Source organism: Polyodon spathula, chromosome 35, assembly GCF_017654505.1.
Source record: "Polyodon spathula isolate WHYD16114869_AA chromosome 35, ASM1765450v1, whole genome shotgun sequence".
NCBI lineage: Eukaryota > Metazoa > Chordata > Actinopteri > Acipenseriformes > Polyodontidae > Polyodon > Polyodon spathula.
This window is the reverse complement of record NC_054568.1, coordinates 1,802,048-1,817,579: the sequence shown is the minus strand read 5'-3', so window position 1 is coordinate 1,817,579 and position 15,532 is coordinate 1,802,048. Positions and strand designations below refer to the sequence as shown.

The window sequence follows — 15,532 nt, the reverse complement described above, 5'->3', positions numbered from 1 at the left end:
CTGTGTGTTCAGTGAGGGCTGTGCCTGTGTGTTCAGTGAGGGCTGTGGCTGTGTGTTCAGTGAGGGCTGTGCCTGTGTGTGCAGTGAGGACTGTGCCTGTGTGTTCAGTGAGGGCTGTGGCTGGGTGTTCAGTGAGGGCTGTGCCTGTGTGTTCAGTGAGGGCTGTGCCTGTGTGTTCAGTGAGGGCTGTGGCTGTGTGTGCAGTGAGGGCTGTGCCTGTGTGTTCAGTTATGGCTGTGCCTGGGTGTGCAGTGAGGGCTGTGGCTGTGTGTGCAGTGAGGACTGTGCCTGGGTGTGCAGTGAGGGTTGTGGCGTGCCTGTATATGCTGTTGTTACTCACGCTTGTGGTTGTTTTTCCGGTGGAAGGGCAGCGTGTGCCGCTCCGAGTCCTCCTCTCCCTCCTCGTCTGCCAGGTGGGTGTGGGTGTAGTGGTAGCTCAGCCCCGGGCGGTTCTTATAGCGCTTCCCACAGACTGCACAACAACACAACAGGACACAAAGGGTTAAACCAACACAGCCACAGCTAGTGAAGAACTTAATAGCAATTTGAAATGACCTGTTTGACATGCAGTGGAATAATACTTTTCATAATGTTTAATACTAGGTCTATCAAGCAGGAATTCGTTTTTTTTTTTTTTTTGGATATACAAAAAAGACAGCAGGCATTAAATGCAATTTTACTATAATATTCGCACCTTCAAACTAGGGTGTGATGGCAACAAGTATAAACAGGTATAGATTTACTAGAATTAATTTGTTCACTCTGTGCACTTTAAGGGAGAAGTCAAGCGTACAGGGCAGCTGTGGGGCATGATAAGCTATAATAGACACATTGAATAGGTACTGTACATAGATTTAACCACCAAGGATGCTGGAAAGAGGCAATGAAAAGATTTTAAGTGCAAAAGTACGATTCTGAGTGCAGCTGTGCAAAGTATGCTGTTATCTGGTTGATATCAGGGAAACAATTCTTTATTGCCTGAGAAAGTGTCAATGGAACAGACCTCACCAGACTGGCGCAAGCAGGAGTTGTCTGGTCAAGACTTTGCTGTCTCACAGAGATAAGCCAGAGACTAAACTTTGCACGCAAGGGGTGTAAATACTGTATAAACAGCAGCACTTGGAAGTGCATTGGAGAAGCATCAAGATCCTCCATGAACATATCCCAGCACCGTGTCTGCTGCTCCTTCCACAAACTGGTACTGTTAATAACTAGTGGCCTCATTACTGTGTCTAACGATAATGACTAAGCTGTAAGTATTGCGATTATTGCAATCAATAAAGGAAACTTGGTAAATTTTGCTTAAATCCATAAATAACTGAGTTCCCTTATAACATATAAAACATATATCATATAAAATATCATAAAGTGATTTTGAAAGGGACTCACATTCTCTGTATTTTCCTACTTTGTATTGTCTTACTTGTTTACTGTTCTGTTACTATACTGACAGTGTGTTCATGATAATGATTCACAGCCAACTCATCCCAAACTAGCTCAGCCTCAGCACGCAAGTGAAATCACAGGAAATCCTCTCGGATTACAGTGAAAGCATAGGAAATCCTCTCGGACTACAGAGAAAGCACAGGAAATCCTCTCGGATTACAGTGAAATCACAGGCAAACCCTCTCGGATTACAGTGAAATCACAGGCAACTCCTCTTGGATTATAGTGAAATCACAGGCAAACCCTCTCGGATTACAGTGAAATCACAGGCAACTCCTCGGATTACAGTGAAATCACAGGCATTTCCTCGGATTACAATGAAATCACAGGTAAATCTGGTCACACTGATGAATAATAATCACAATCAGAATCATAACTTCACTAACCTTTACAAAGGCAGCAAGCAAATTAAAACAGAAACAACTGTGTATGTGCTGAGTTGCACTTCAAAACGGCTGATAATAATAATAATAATAATAATAATAATAATAATAATAATAATAATAATAATAATACAGTACAATTTGTCCTCTGAGTTATTTCATTTTCAGCATGCTTGGATAGTATTTTAAATATAGGAGCTGCATCTATCCTGTTTCAGATCATTGTATAACAGGTGAATTGTAGGCTACTGCACATGACTACTGCTGCTGATAATAACAATAACAGAAATAATAATATAGTGTATATAAAATAAAGCCATAGGCTTTTCAATTTCAAAAACCTGTAAAACACATCTGAGTTTTAAAAAAAATAGAACATAACTGGATTGACATGTGCTTTATTTGCAAATCTTGTCATTTCATTCCTAGTGTTGCCACAGAGGAATGGTAAAAGGCTATGCAAGAATTGAACCAATTCAATTGAACATGACTCCCTCTATTGTATTCCTATAAGTCATTACTGCACAGCAACCGGTACTGTAAGGTGTGATCTCAAAACTGAACGATAAAATACAATTTTCAAGCCATGTCAGTGGATTTTCACTCTCTCCTCTCCACCACTCTCCTGAAACACATATCTCAGATATAGACCCCCCTCCACCCCACACACGCACCCCTGCTTGCAGTCCGGACCCCACAGGTAGAGGGGTACTCACTATCACAGACGTAGGGCTTGTCCCTGTCCTCTTGGGAGGCTGGCTCCTGCCTCTTCCGCATGCCTCCGATCCCACAGGCCTGCATGCAACAACGAAAGATCAGCATTGACAAACTATCCATTGTGAAAGTCTGGATTGATTTGTTTTACATGATACCAATATATGAATTGTAGTTTGCAAAATTATTTCATAACATGCTGCCCGCCATGCAATCTCATGGGTTAAATGTGCAGTTTTGAAAGAAGCACCTGCTACAGCAAACATGTACTTCCAATGTTTGGAACTAAGAAGGCTCTCTAACTGCACATTGGAGATCTACGCAGTGAACGGATGTGCTTTTATTGTGATAACCGCAGTCACTGTGATGTTACTGTATTAAACAAAGCCCTGCATGTGAAGTCTGGCTGGTCATAGTCCTTACCCGGCCTTTAGTCTTGTTCTTGCGCTTGGGGACGTCGTCCTCGAGCTCCTCCATTTCCAACTCATGAGGGAAGTCGCCCACCAGCAGCTTCTGAAAAGAGACAGCAGGGTTCCTGTAACACGTGATGCTGTAGAGCGTCATTGGGGTACCCCGGGAACATTCACACACGTGAGCCTGAGTAACACGCATGAGCCCGAAGAAGTCGAGTTCATTATATACAGCCATCCTCAAGAATTAAAGAAACAGGGAACTCCGTGACCTTCTGTGGAGTGTTCTTTTACCATGTCTGCGTTCTGTATTAAGGTACAGGTTTATTTTAATAAATAATCATCTTTGATGCTAAGAGGAGGAGGAGGAGGAGGAGGAGGAGGAGGAGGAGGAGGAATAACCAGCTTGATATCACAGTGAGGCACCCCGCTGAATTCCTGCACTCGATTTCCAGTTGACTGCAGTGCTGATAAAGGTGACAGAGCCTCAGTGGTCCCACTGATCGCCAATGGTTTATACAGCTGGTACCAGTTCCCTTTCCTATTCAATCTGAATGTACCCGTGTTGCTGTTTCTCAGGGGTTTCATGTTTTAGTTAGATGGCTATGACTTGTGTGGGATGTTTTATGGTTTGAAAGGTACTTGCTGGTAAAGTGAAAGTGCAGGTTGCCTGAGTTGCTTGAAACAATTCTTGCACAAGGAAAGTGCAGCTGCTAGTGGTCCTTCTAAGCAACCCTTCTCAACACCAGAACAACTTGCTACAAGGTTTAAAACCAACATTGTAATAGAATACCCACTGAGGAAACCAGTACTGTTATTACAAACGGAGTGAGGCTTCAGAAAAGGTGCCATCCATCAATGACTGTTTACCCTTGTCAAAAAATACAAATTCAATTAATGGAATAATTGCTGATTCTTCCTAAAGGGGAAACATCACATCCCTGTAATGTCCTGTAATGTAGATTAGCAAGCTGAATGAAACAGTCTGGAGCTTTGTATTTCACGATTCAGTATTTGGCCCTGTGTGCTTGCTCTCCATTGCTCCAGGTGGAGGGCTGAGCGTGTTTGGAGAAGCAGATCCTGCAATGGGGTCTGATTGCACCGACACAGAGACAACAGCGCCTTGTACCGACAGCTTTATCAGCCCAAAAAGGTAGAAAGGCTTAACCCTAGAACAACCAAGACGGTCATTTTGACCATTCTTGGAATTGAAATTGAAATTGCTATGGGTGTGGTTAAGATAAGGAGCTGTGCTTTCTTGACTTTTCCTAAATTCCCCTGACAAAGAAAGAATCACTTAGCTGAAAAAATTAGCGAGATAAAATAGTCATACCTATTCCGACCAGGAGCGGTCAAATTGACGATACATATAAAATATGTTATAATTATTAAATGTTGCGGTATTATTTGTGTTTATCAGTCGGGATTGCAGCTGGTTTGATTATATCAGTCTGCATTCCCCAGGCTGTCTGTCTGCAGTCTGGTTACGCTACAAGTCACTCATTAGTCTAAGAAATTCATTGTTACCCCAATACACATTAAAAATGGATCACGGAAGACACAGGACAGCAAAGCAGTGTTTGGAATTACCACAAATTCTACCAAACAACAATTCTGATGCAGCAGAGACGGACGATGACGAATCTGGCTCTGAAGCGGACTGGGTTTCCAGCAGAGGCACCAAGACGATCCCTGGTCAATGCCCTCGGAGGAATTAGAAGCGTTCATTGTACTAGTATATGCTCGTGGAGCATTTGGTGCCAGATGCTTGGGTTACTGTTGATAGCTGTGCCAAATGTGCGCAGACAGTCTGCAGTAAATGCTCTGCATATTTTGAAAGGCGCAGGATCTGTGCGATTGGTGCAGCCCATCCTGCTCATATGTTTATTTATTCATGTCATTTTGATTACAATATATCTGTGTATAAACGCATAGCCTCGGTTGCGTAGATGAGCTTTGTTATGTAGGCAATATAAACCCATTTATTAAAAAAAATAATGATACATATTTACATTGTTTCAGTTGTACAGTTTTGTATGTACATGATATACCTGTATATACATATATTTACTTTCAAATATTTGTTGATTTCATTTTTTACCGTTTTGTTGAGGTTGACCTTTGTGTAATATGTCAGTATATAAAAACATTTCTGTTCAAATGTCTGTTTATTTACAATGTTTCGGTTGTGTAGATGCTTTATATTACGATCCTGAATCAAACTACGACTTCTATTCAATTGAATGTCATTTCATTATAATATTTATGTTGTTTTTAATACACTGGTCATGGGTGTTCTAGGTATGGCAACCAAGTCCACACATTCAAAGCAAAAACAAAAAGAAAGAAGTAAATAGATAATTAATATGAAATAAAAGTGGAAAATTCATGATTGCATAAGTATTCAAACCCTTTGCTGTGGCAAACCTAAATTAATTCAGGTGCACAAAATGACCTTAACGAGCCACACAATTAGTGTGGCCTCTGTCTGTGTGCAATATTAGTGGTTCTCATGATTTCAGAATATAAACACCTGTTTCTGTGAGGTTCCATGGTCAGGTAGTGAATTTCAAGCAAAGACTCAACCATGAAGTCAACCACCAAGTCAGGGATAAAGTCATTGGAAAGCACAGATCAGGAGAAGGGTACAATAAATATGGAAGTCTCTGAATATCCCTGTGAGCACAGTCTACTCAATCATCAAGAAATGGAAGCTGCATTGTACCACCCAGACACTGCCTAGATCAGGCTGTCCCTCCAAACTGAGCAGCCGGGCAAGGAGGAAACTGTTGAGGGATGCCACTGTGAGGCCAACGACAACTTTGAAAGAGCTACAGAGTTCAATTGCTGAGATGGGAGAAAATGTGCATCAGTCAACAATATTCAGAACAGTAGCCTGTATGTCAGGGTGGAAAGAAGGAAGCCATTACTAAAAAATAGCCAATTAGCCAGTGGCAGCATCATGCTGTGGGGATGCTTCTCCTCAGCAGGGACTGGAATGCTTGTTAGGATTGAAGGAAAAATGGATGGAGCAAAGTACAGGCAAATACTAGAGGAAAACCTGCTTCAGTCTGCTAAAGACTTAAAACGGACGAAAATTCACCTTTCAGCAGGACAATGATCCAAAGCACAAGGCCAAAGCTGCACTGGAGTGGCTTAAGAATAAGAAAGTGAATGTCCTTGAGTGGCTCAATCAAAGTCCTGACTTGAATCCTATTGAGAATCTGTGGAAAGACTTGAAAACTGCTGTCCATAAGCGATCCCCAAGCAACTTGAGAGAGCTTGAGCAAATCTGCCAAGAAGAATGGACACAAACTGCACCAAGCTGGTGTGCAAAGCTGGTAGAGACTTACCCAAAAAGACTTGCGGCTGCAATTGCTGTCAAAAGTGCTTCCACCAAATATTGAGTTGACGGGTCTGAATACTTATGCAATCAACATATTTCAGTTTTTTCTCTTCAGTTTTTAATGACATTTACTATAACTTATCTTACCCTTGGAAGAGTTCAGTTTGAACATTTAAGTTTTTAATAAAATATTAAGTTTAAAAAAATGTCTATGCATCACTTTGTAATTTCACAAAAACGGGACACCATAGGATGGGTTTGAATACTTTTATAATGCACTGTATGCTGTGTGATCATATCTGATCTAATCACAGTAGCCAGTCCATCTCTAACGCTATCTGCAGTAGCCAGTCCAATCTCTAAACATCTCTGCTACTATTTTTCTCACATGTGTCTGTTTGTAACAGAGAGGCTCATTATTGTCTGCTCCAGGGTATAAAAACAAAGAAACAAATAGAGTCATTGACCTCAATCGCACTGCAAACACAATGTTTGAGTTTTTGCCTCCTAGACTTGTCTGGGAAGTCTAGGTCTGAAGGCGCAACTTCACAAATGTCTTGTTCAGCAGATCACACGATTCATACTGGAAGCACAGATGAGGGGGATGGAAAAATAAAATACACAGTGTGACCAAATATTTAGCATTACCTAGAATTTTAGGGTTTAGATGTAATAATAATAATTAAAAAAAAAAAAAATCTTGTAATCAAAGAAACTACAAACTTATATTGCAAAAGCCTACCGGAAGCCATAACAGTAGTACAGTACTTCAGGTTAGATTTTGAAATGTCACATTTTTCCATTTTTGTCAGTTTTTCATTAAGTATATGGCAAACTACAAATTGGTATGCAATTCAATATGTTAACGTAACATTATTCAGCTGGTTGCATTCGACTTTATGAAGGAAAAGTAGTTCTTCATTCTATAGGGTGATGCAAAACTTTTGGTCATAGCTGTAGGCAGTAAAAGAGGTTTGCACCAAAACACAGGCGGTACAATCTGCTGAAACGTGTAGAAATGTACAGAAAATGAAATTAGTTAATTTTTTTCATGACATTTAGTGTGAATTAGAGATGATTGATCTTGGCGGAGAGAATCACAGAATACAGCTGTGTACCGAATAAAGCCAACGTTTTGAAAGATTTTCATCATTAAAAAGTCACGTGGCCCGGTAGAGCACCCATCTTAGGTCACACAGTTAGGTGTGCCATTAGATTTTGCCTGAATCCATAACACTGAAAAAAATTAGTAAAAGGGATTCTTAGCAGTTTCGTTATCAGCAGAGCAATTACAAACTCCCCTTAAATACAAAAATAAATCTTTATTCATTCTGAATTATTATATATCACTAAATTGTATATAGTACAACTCTGATATTATTATTATTATTATTATTATTATTATTATTATTATTATTATTATTATTAAAACTACTATTAATCATAACATTAAAAAGAGAGTAACATATGAAAACATTTCTATTCCACACTGAAACAGTCTGTTCATCTGACAAAGTAACCTTTTCAAAATATGCATTTTAATTAAGGCAGTGTGGTCGATAATGCATTATAAATCATGAAGCCATTCTCAGTGCAGCTATCTGACACACATGCTAAAGACACAGGTAACAGCACAGCATTACCTGTGTGTTGTGGTCTTTTTTTCATTCTCAGTGAACACGTACATATGCCTCTTAGTAAGAGAGTCGGTAGCTTTTCATCAATATTACAGTAGCCTATATTGAAAGCAGCGGGAATAAAACAGGATTGACCCCCCCTGCAGAGTTTACCAGAAAAAACACATTACTGTACCTTCACTCTATCCCGTGTCGCCCATATTTTTTTCAACATATTCCCGCCTGTTTTGATATTTTTGCAGTGTATCCTGTGCTATATACTCCCTCCTGTACCAATGCTGGGGCTCGGATATAAATGTGGTGTATTTTTTCTCCATGCGAATGCTCCCTAGCGAATGTTGAGAAATGTATTGCCCAGTTGATTTATGACCAATTCGTTAATTTGAAGAGTCTTCAATACGTCTAAAAATAAAATGCTGAGATACTGACAGCAAGGGACACAGCAAAGGTAATGTGTTGTAAACTCCGCAGGGTGTTCTGTAATGCTTGCAGTGTGTTTATAAAATTGCATTTTTAAATGTTATTTAGCTAACTGACTTTTTACTAATCTGCTTTGGCAAATTAAGAACGCAATTCGATCTGCCTGTGAAAATCAAGTCATCTCCATCCAATGACTTCAAAATTCGGCCCATTATTTTTCAAAAGTCCTAAAAACTGTACTGTGTCTACCTTGCAAAACAAGTCATTTTTAACATGGCCTCACTGTTGTCTTTTTTGTGATAATTGCCATCACTCTATAGCCTGATGGCTTTTCAGCAATGGGGGGAAAAACAATAGGCAGATAATACTCTGGGGTATATAGCATCTTTCATAGTGGGCCACCATCACAAAGTGCTTTATAAGATATGAGACTAGGGTGTGTGAACTATGCATCAGCTGCAGAGTCACTCACAACTTCTCACCCCAAAGACAGAGCACAAGGAGGTTAAGTGACTTGCTGAGGGTCACACAGTAAGTCAGTGGCTGAGCTGGGATTTGAACCAAGGACCATCCTGGCTACAAGCCTGTTTCTTTAACCACTGGACCACACAGCCTTCAAGCCACATGTTGTTGTGTGATAATAATATTTTCTGGCCCACACATTATTCTATTTCTATTTTTACAAAAAGTTAAAACTCCTGTTGAAGTCATAAAATACATCCTGGGCAAACCAGCCCCATTATTATGTTCACTTAAAGCAAGTTTCTTCCCCATTAACCCAGCTTCTCCCTGTGTGTTTCTGCAACAACACCAGCAGATAGCAAATAGCATAAGCAGGGTTATAACTTCTCAGGGAGGTAAACTGAAAAGGGGGCTGGCTTTTTTTCTAAAATGCTTTTGTTAAAAATAATTTTGAAGATCAGTGCAGGATTTACTATTGCATTTACACCAATATAGATCTCTACAAATGTTCAAGCTAACCTTTGAAAAATTGATTTGTTTCGTCCGGATTATGCTTTGTATTGAAAAATTACTATTGTTAATTATATTACCTGCAATTTTCGTGCGAGGCTAAAAAAGGATCAACGTTTCTGTTACAGAGATGTTTTGTTCCGCTCTCTTCCTGGAGACAATCGATGTTTCCATAAAGAGATCCTGGGCCGCTGTTCTGTACCGTGCAATTAAACTGTGCTTCAGGTAAATTACTTTAATTGTGGGAGAGAATAGTGGTATGGAGTCATTAAAGAGGCCAACAATTGAAAAGCAAAATGAGAAAAAAGAAAGAGAGAAAGAACCACGAATTGCAGAGGCCTCAATCTGGTTTCTGTGCTGCACTTAGAGTATTGCCAAAGGTTAATATGGGCTCACACCAGAATATATTTTATTTATATGGTCCCTTATATATATAAAAAAAGTATTAATGAAAACCCGTTTTCTGTGCTTTTAAATTACCCATTTTTTAAATAATTTTTTATTAAGATTTCCCATCTGGCATGTCACAGACACAGCTGGTGGTGACGTCAAACCAGGCAGGATATGCACACAGTACTACAGGGTATGTTGCACTGATTTCATGATAAAGAGTTTGTACAAACAAAACACTTCTGAAAAGAAAAAACGGCACGGTGGCCAAAACAGACAGACAAAACAGACAGAGAACAAAGCCAGCACGAGTAGCAATTGTTTACTTTTACAAATCTTACTGTCTCTCTCACGTTGTCCAATCTGAATACCTGATGATCATCCGGTCTTTTTACAGCTGTGCCTGGGCTCGACTGCTTTAATAACTCGGATCGAGCCCAGGCACACTTTGCACGTGATTTGGCAGGAAAGATAATTAACTGCCAGCCTTTCCTGCCAACCTAAAACAACAGCACCCACCACTGTTTGAAAATATTCCCGTGTATGCTTGTATATTTGCATGTGGGCCATACCATTGTGTACAGGAGTGTGACACCTGCCGAGATGCCTCGGGATGCTGCGTGTCTGTTTGGGAGTTCAGAGAGAAGTTTGTAATGCTTATTGTCCTGGTAATGGTTGTTTTTTTTTTTTTTTTTGTGTAAGACTTCGCATACAAAAGGAACACCAGTTGTGAGGGAAAACTATTATTTTCAGACTTCAGGAGAACCTTCTTGCCTAACCACATTCACACATTACATAATTCTGTAACAACAGAATAACATTTACGAACAAGAGAAGGTCATTCAGCCCATCAGTGTTGGCCTGGTTTCTAGTCGCTGATTGATCTCAAACTTTGTCAAGTCAGTTCTTAAAGGATCCCAGTGATTCAGTATCTACAACTCTCTTTGGGAGGCTTGGTAAAGGTGTCTCAGTGTTTGGGATGTCCTCACCTGGCACTCGCTCATGCTCTCCTCCTCCTTGGTCTCCACCTTCTTGTCCAGGGTCTCGGCGCTGAGCAGGGACTCCAGCACAGGCCCCTCAGGCAGACTGCTCTCCTTCTTCAGGACTGCGTCGCAGTCTGCAAGCACACGGCAGGAACACAGCTCAAAACACACAGCAATAAAACAGCTTAAACACACAGCAATAACACAGCTCCATACACACAGCACAGTAACTTTTTGCTCAAATGGACTTTTTCAAAAAATGTAATGAAAAATAAATGGTAGCCAGCTATTTAAAAAACATTTTCTCAAATCAATAGTGTCAAAAGTACCCTTGCCGTTTACTAAAGGTTATTTGTTTCATTTTGAACTTGAATTTATACTGCATTCTCAATCTTCCGGCTCCCAGTACACAAAGGGCAATAACATTCAAACAAATATTATTTGACTTCGAATACCTGGTAAACAAAAGTAGAATTCTTTTTGCAGTAAAACAACCCTGTAACCCCATCACATGCAAGAATGTCAAACTCTTCCGTACAGTAGACTCTTTCAGATGTCACTTATGCATTGGTTACCGTTGCATGTTATGATACAGTCATTTATCAATCCTGCTTTGTGAATGAATAAGCATTACATTAAACACACAGCACACCTTTACAGCCTCGTCACAGACTGCAAGCGCAGGTCAATATACGGACCACTGAAAAACAAGGTCAAAGTAACGGACTACAAACATGAAGGTCTGTAGAGGCACTCAAGAGGCACCCTTCTAGATAGATTTTAATGAAAAGGTGTATTTGTGCGGCAGGTGGTGTGTTATCGAACTAGAGAAAAGTTGCCAGAAGCAACAGCTTGGAAGGAATCAAAAATATTTACATAGAAATGTCTGAAATCAGGTCTCGAGGTTCTTCTTTGTTCCTGGTTAAATAGATTTTGTTCTCTCCACCTGTCTTTGTAGCTCAGTCCTGTAAACCCTGGGATTAGTCTGCTTGCTCTTCGCTGGACTCTCTTCAGGGCCATAATGTCCTTTTTGTATTATTGCAATTGCTATTTTCAATTGCTACTTTTGCAGTTACTACTGGATAATGCATTTGCACTTATTGTACTTTATTATAATGTCAACAGTCTCAAAAGTGCCACTGCATTTTAATGGATACAAATAAAAGCAAATTACACATTGTTTACGGTACTACCAAAAGCTTGAATACAAACAGTATTACAGTGAAGTGAGTGAGAGACAACTTTACAATTGCTACTGGAAAATGCTGTTGTACTTCAAAATACTTATACAGGACCACTGCAATGTTGCATTAAAAGGTCAGCGATACTTGTACTGCTATCTATGCAAATACTAGAATATTTGTTCTATTAAGGTGGTGTTGGAGACTAAGCGTGGGAGCTGAAAAAAACACAGAAAACTGTTTTTTCTGCATTTTATTAGGACCTGTCTACCAGGTGTAGGATTATGTTCTCCTGGTATACCCTGGTGTGGGCATGTTCTCCTGGTATACCCTGGTGTCAGCATGTTCTCCTGGTATACCCTGGTGTGGGCATGCTCTCCTGGTATACCCTGGTGTGGGCATGTTCTCCTGGTATACCCTGGTGTGGAGCGTGTCCTGGTATACCCTGTGGGCATGTTTCTCCTGGTATACCCACCACGATCTCCAGATCTCAATCCAACTGTGCATGTTTCAACAACGCATTCATCATCACCCTCCTCTGCCTACCTCTCTGTAACAATTGCATGCAGTGATAATGACCGAATGGATCAACCTCCTTCAAGACACCTTCCAGCACCTAGTGGAGTCTGCCATAAGGATGTGATCAGGGCAAGCTGTGACACAACACAATGTTAGGTCCTAATAAAGTGGCCAGGCAGTGTATATGCTATGATTCTCTAAGCACTCCTGTGTGTCTAGTTGTGTGTCAACGCACTCACTCTCTGTTAGGGCCTGATGCCTTTTAAGTGAAACAATCCAATACTAATCATTTTTTCCAGACAGTATGTTAAGTGTACAGTAATTGTAATGCTGTAATTAAATGCCTTTGAAACCTGATTCACATCTCTGCAACCATTGGCTGAAAACAGACCACAGCTTCTCTGAATAGATGATTAACCCAGTTTCAGAGAGACACAGCTGGGTTTAATGAAAGCAATAAAAAGAAAAGGGCAACCATTTTAGGGACCTACCTGCGTGTATAGGTTTTCATGGGCATCACTCCCCTAGATTCAATCAATAATACAGCGGTGCTTTATCAGCAGTGCTATTTCCCTGTTTTATGGCGCTATTCAGTTTACTTCCAGAACACTACGCCAGTGTCAAAACATTCTATAAATCCTTAAATAAATAAAAAATCTGGCAGTGCTCTAATAGCTAATTTGATTCAATGGGCTCTATTCACACAGTGATTGTGAGTACAATCAGGGTTGATATTCTGGAACCTGTTCTGGGCTGTTAGGGGTGTCATTAACAACAGTAAAGAACAGTTTCATTAAGAGCATAAAAGACAGAATCTGAAAACACATTATTTACAGCTTGTGAAAGTCTGCTAAAAAGCAGGGAAACACAGTGAATTGCAGTATAAAAAAATAGTGAAAAGTAACTATTTTATAGGGTTAACAATTACATTCTCAATACAATAATCACAATCAAGGTTGTTAAAAGAGACCTGTTGCAGCAACATTTCAGTAATACATGCTCACTAAATCACGGGCACTTTTTGAGACAGCCCACCTGCAATGGTGTCTAATTGTGCCAAAGCTGAGACTCGCAAACTGGTCACCTAAGACAGATTTGAACCCAAGTCTACCCAGCTAAAAGGCTAGAACATTAACTCACTGTGCCACCTGTCTTGACCTGTTTACATGGACCTATTTAGTGAGCAAGGAATACAAATGAACTCTGTGAGGACAGTGAGAAAGACTTCTAGTCATTGAAAGTATTTCTTTTGCAATATTTCTAAGTTTAGCACAAATGAGTGCTTGATAGCTAAAGTCTGTGTGGACGTGCTCGCTTTTACTTTGATTTATCCTTATTTAATGTCACCTAATGAAAATAATGAATACTGTAACTCAAGAAATCCTCTGAACAGTTTTAGAGACATTCCCTTAACAGTAACGAGTGAAGACGCCATAGTTCTAAATTTGGAAAAACTGAAAGACATTGAAAAGGACTTCTAGTCGATGTGTTTGTCGTTCAGCTTTCTAGATTTTTTCAACTTTTCAGCAGTTTAATGTGTGTGTGTGTCATGACACACCGTCGTTATGAGCTCTGCGGGTGAGCTGTAAGAAGCTGTAAGTTTGGGGAGCGCATGGTCCCCGGTTCTGACTCTCTGTGGCGCTGGTGCTGTGACTCGGACTGTCACAGTGAGGCCAGTCCTCTGTGCCGCTGCCTCCCCAAACACACTGCTCTGGGCTCTTACCTATTTTAAACTCACAAGGTCTCAGTCGGGGGTCCTCCAGGATGTTGAGCCGTCTCTTCTTGCGCCAACAGCGGGCAGGGTAGGTGTAGATCTGTCCTGGGGCTAACCCTACAAAAAACAAGATGGCAGGGTTTTAAAAGATATATACCCTCCCCCAATCTATTAGAACACCCATTGCTTCTGTATCAGAACACCCCATTGCTTCTGTATTAAAGCACCCCATTGCTTCTGTATCAGAACACCCCATTGCTTCTGTATCAGAGCACCCCATTGCTTCTGTATCAGAACACCCCATTGCTTCTGTATCAGAACACCCCATTGCTTCTGTATCAGAACACCCCATTGCTTCTGTATCAGAGCACCCCATTGCTTCTGTATCCCCCCATTGCTTCTGTATCAGAACACCCCATTGCTTCTGTATCAGAACACCCCATTGCTTCTGTATCAGAACACCCCATTGCTTCTGTATCAGAACACCCCATTGCTTCTGTATCAGAACACCCCATTGCTTCTGTATCAGAACACCCCATTGCTTCTGTATCAGAACACCCCATTGCTTCTGTATCAGAACACCCCATTGCTTCTGTATCAGAACACCCCATTGCTTCTGTATCAGAACACCCCATTGCTTCTGTATCAGAACACCCCATTGCTTCTGTATTAGAACACCCCATTGCTTCTGTATCAGAACACCCCATTGCTTCTGTATCAGAACACCCCATTGCTTCTGTATCAGAACACCCCATTGCTTCTGTATCAGAACCACACCCCATTGCTTCTGTATCAGAACACCCCATTGCTTCTGTATCAGAACACCCCATTGCTTCTGTATCAGAGCACCCCATTGCTTCTGTATCAGAACACCCCATTGCTTCTGTATTAAAGCACCCCATTGCTTCTGTATTAGAACACCACATTGCTTCTGTATCAGAGCACCCCATTGCTTCTGTATTAGAACACCCCATTTCTTCTGTATTAGAACACCCCATTTCTTCTGTAGTTTTGTTTTATTGGCCGTACGAAATCAAACCACTGGAACCGAAAATCTTGGAAAGATGTCAAAATAGGCAAATTGCGCATTGTACCACAAATTGTAAAAAGCATGACTTTTTATAAGTTGTCTAAGATGCCTGTTTAAAGCAGAAAGTGGGCCACATGTTTACACATGAGTGCCTGTTACTGCTTAGTAAAGAAAGAAAAGTGCCCACATAGCTCCTGTGCTGGCTTCTCTACACTGGCTTCCAGCACGATTTAGAACTGATTATTCATGGTCTGGCAGCTGATTCTCTAGAAGAGCTTTTGTCCCTGTATGAAACGTGCTTTAAAGTCCTGCCCATCTGTCCCTCCCAAAGATTAAGACACAAAGGAAAGGAGACAGATTTAAATTACAGTGCTCCCAGGTTGTGGA

At 40.6% G+C, this 15,532-nt stretch overlaps 1 protein-coding gene across 1 annotated transcript in view; it reads right to left on the bottom strand.

Moving 5' to 3' along the window:
- The window catches only part of LOC121303888 (zinc finger protein neuro-d4-like), a 60,816-nt gene that overhangs the window by 34,188 nt on the left and 11,096 nt on the right, over positions 1–15,532 (bottom strand). Inside the window, exons 4-7 of the mRNA XM_041234743.1 lie at positions 14,125–14,232; positions 10,708–10,835; positions 2,967–3,056; positions 2,504–2,624 (exon numbers count right to left, since the gene is read on the bottom strand). Of these exons, the coding sequence (XP_041090677.1) occupies positions 2,504–2,624; positions 2,967–3,056; positions 10,708–10,835; positions 14,125–14,232 (447 nt within the window). The remainder of the gene's footprint in view (positions 1–2,503; positions 2,625–2,966; positions 3,057–10,707; positions 10,836–14,124; positions 14,233–15,532) is intronic.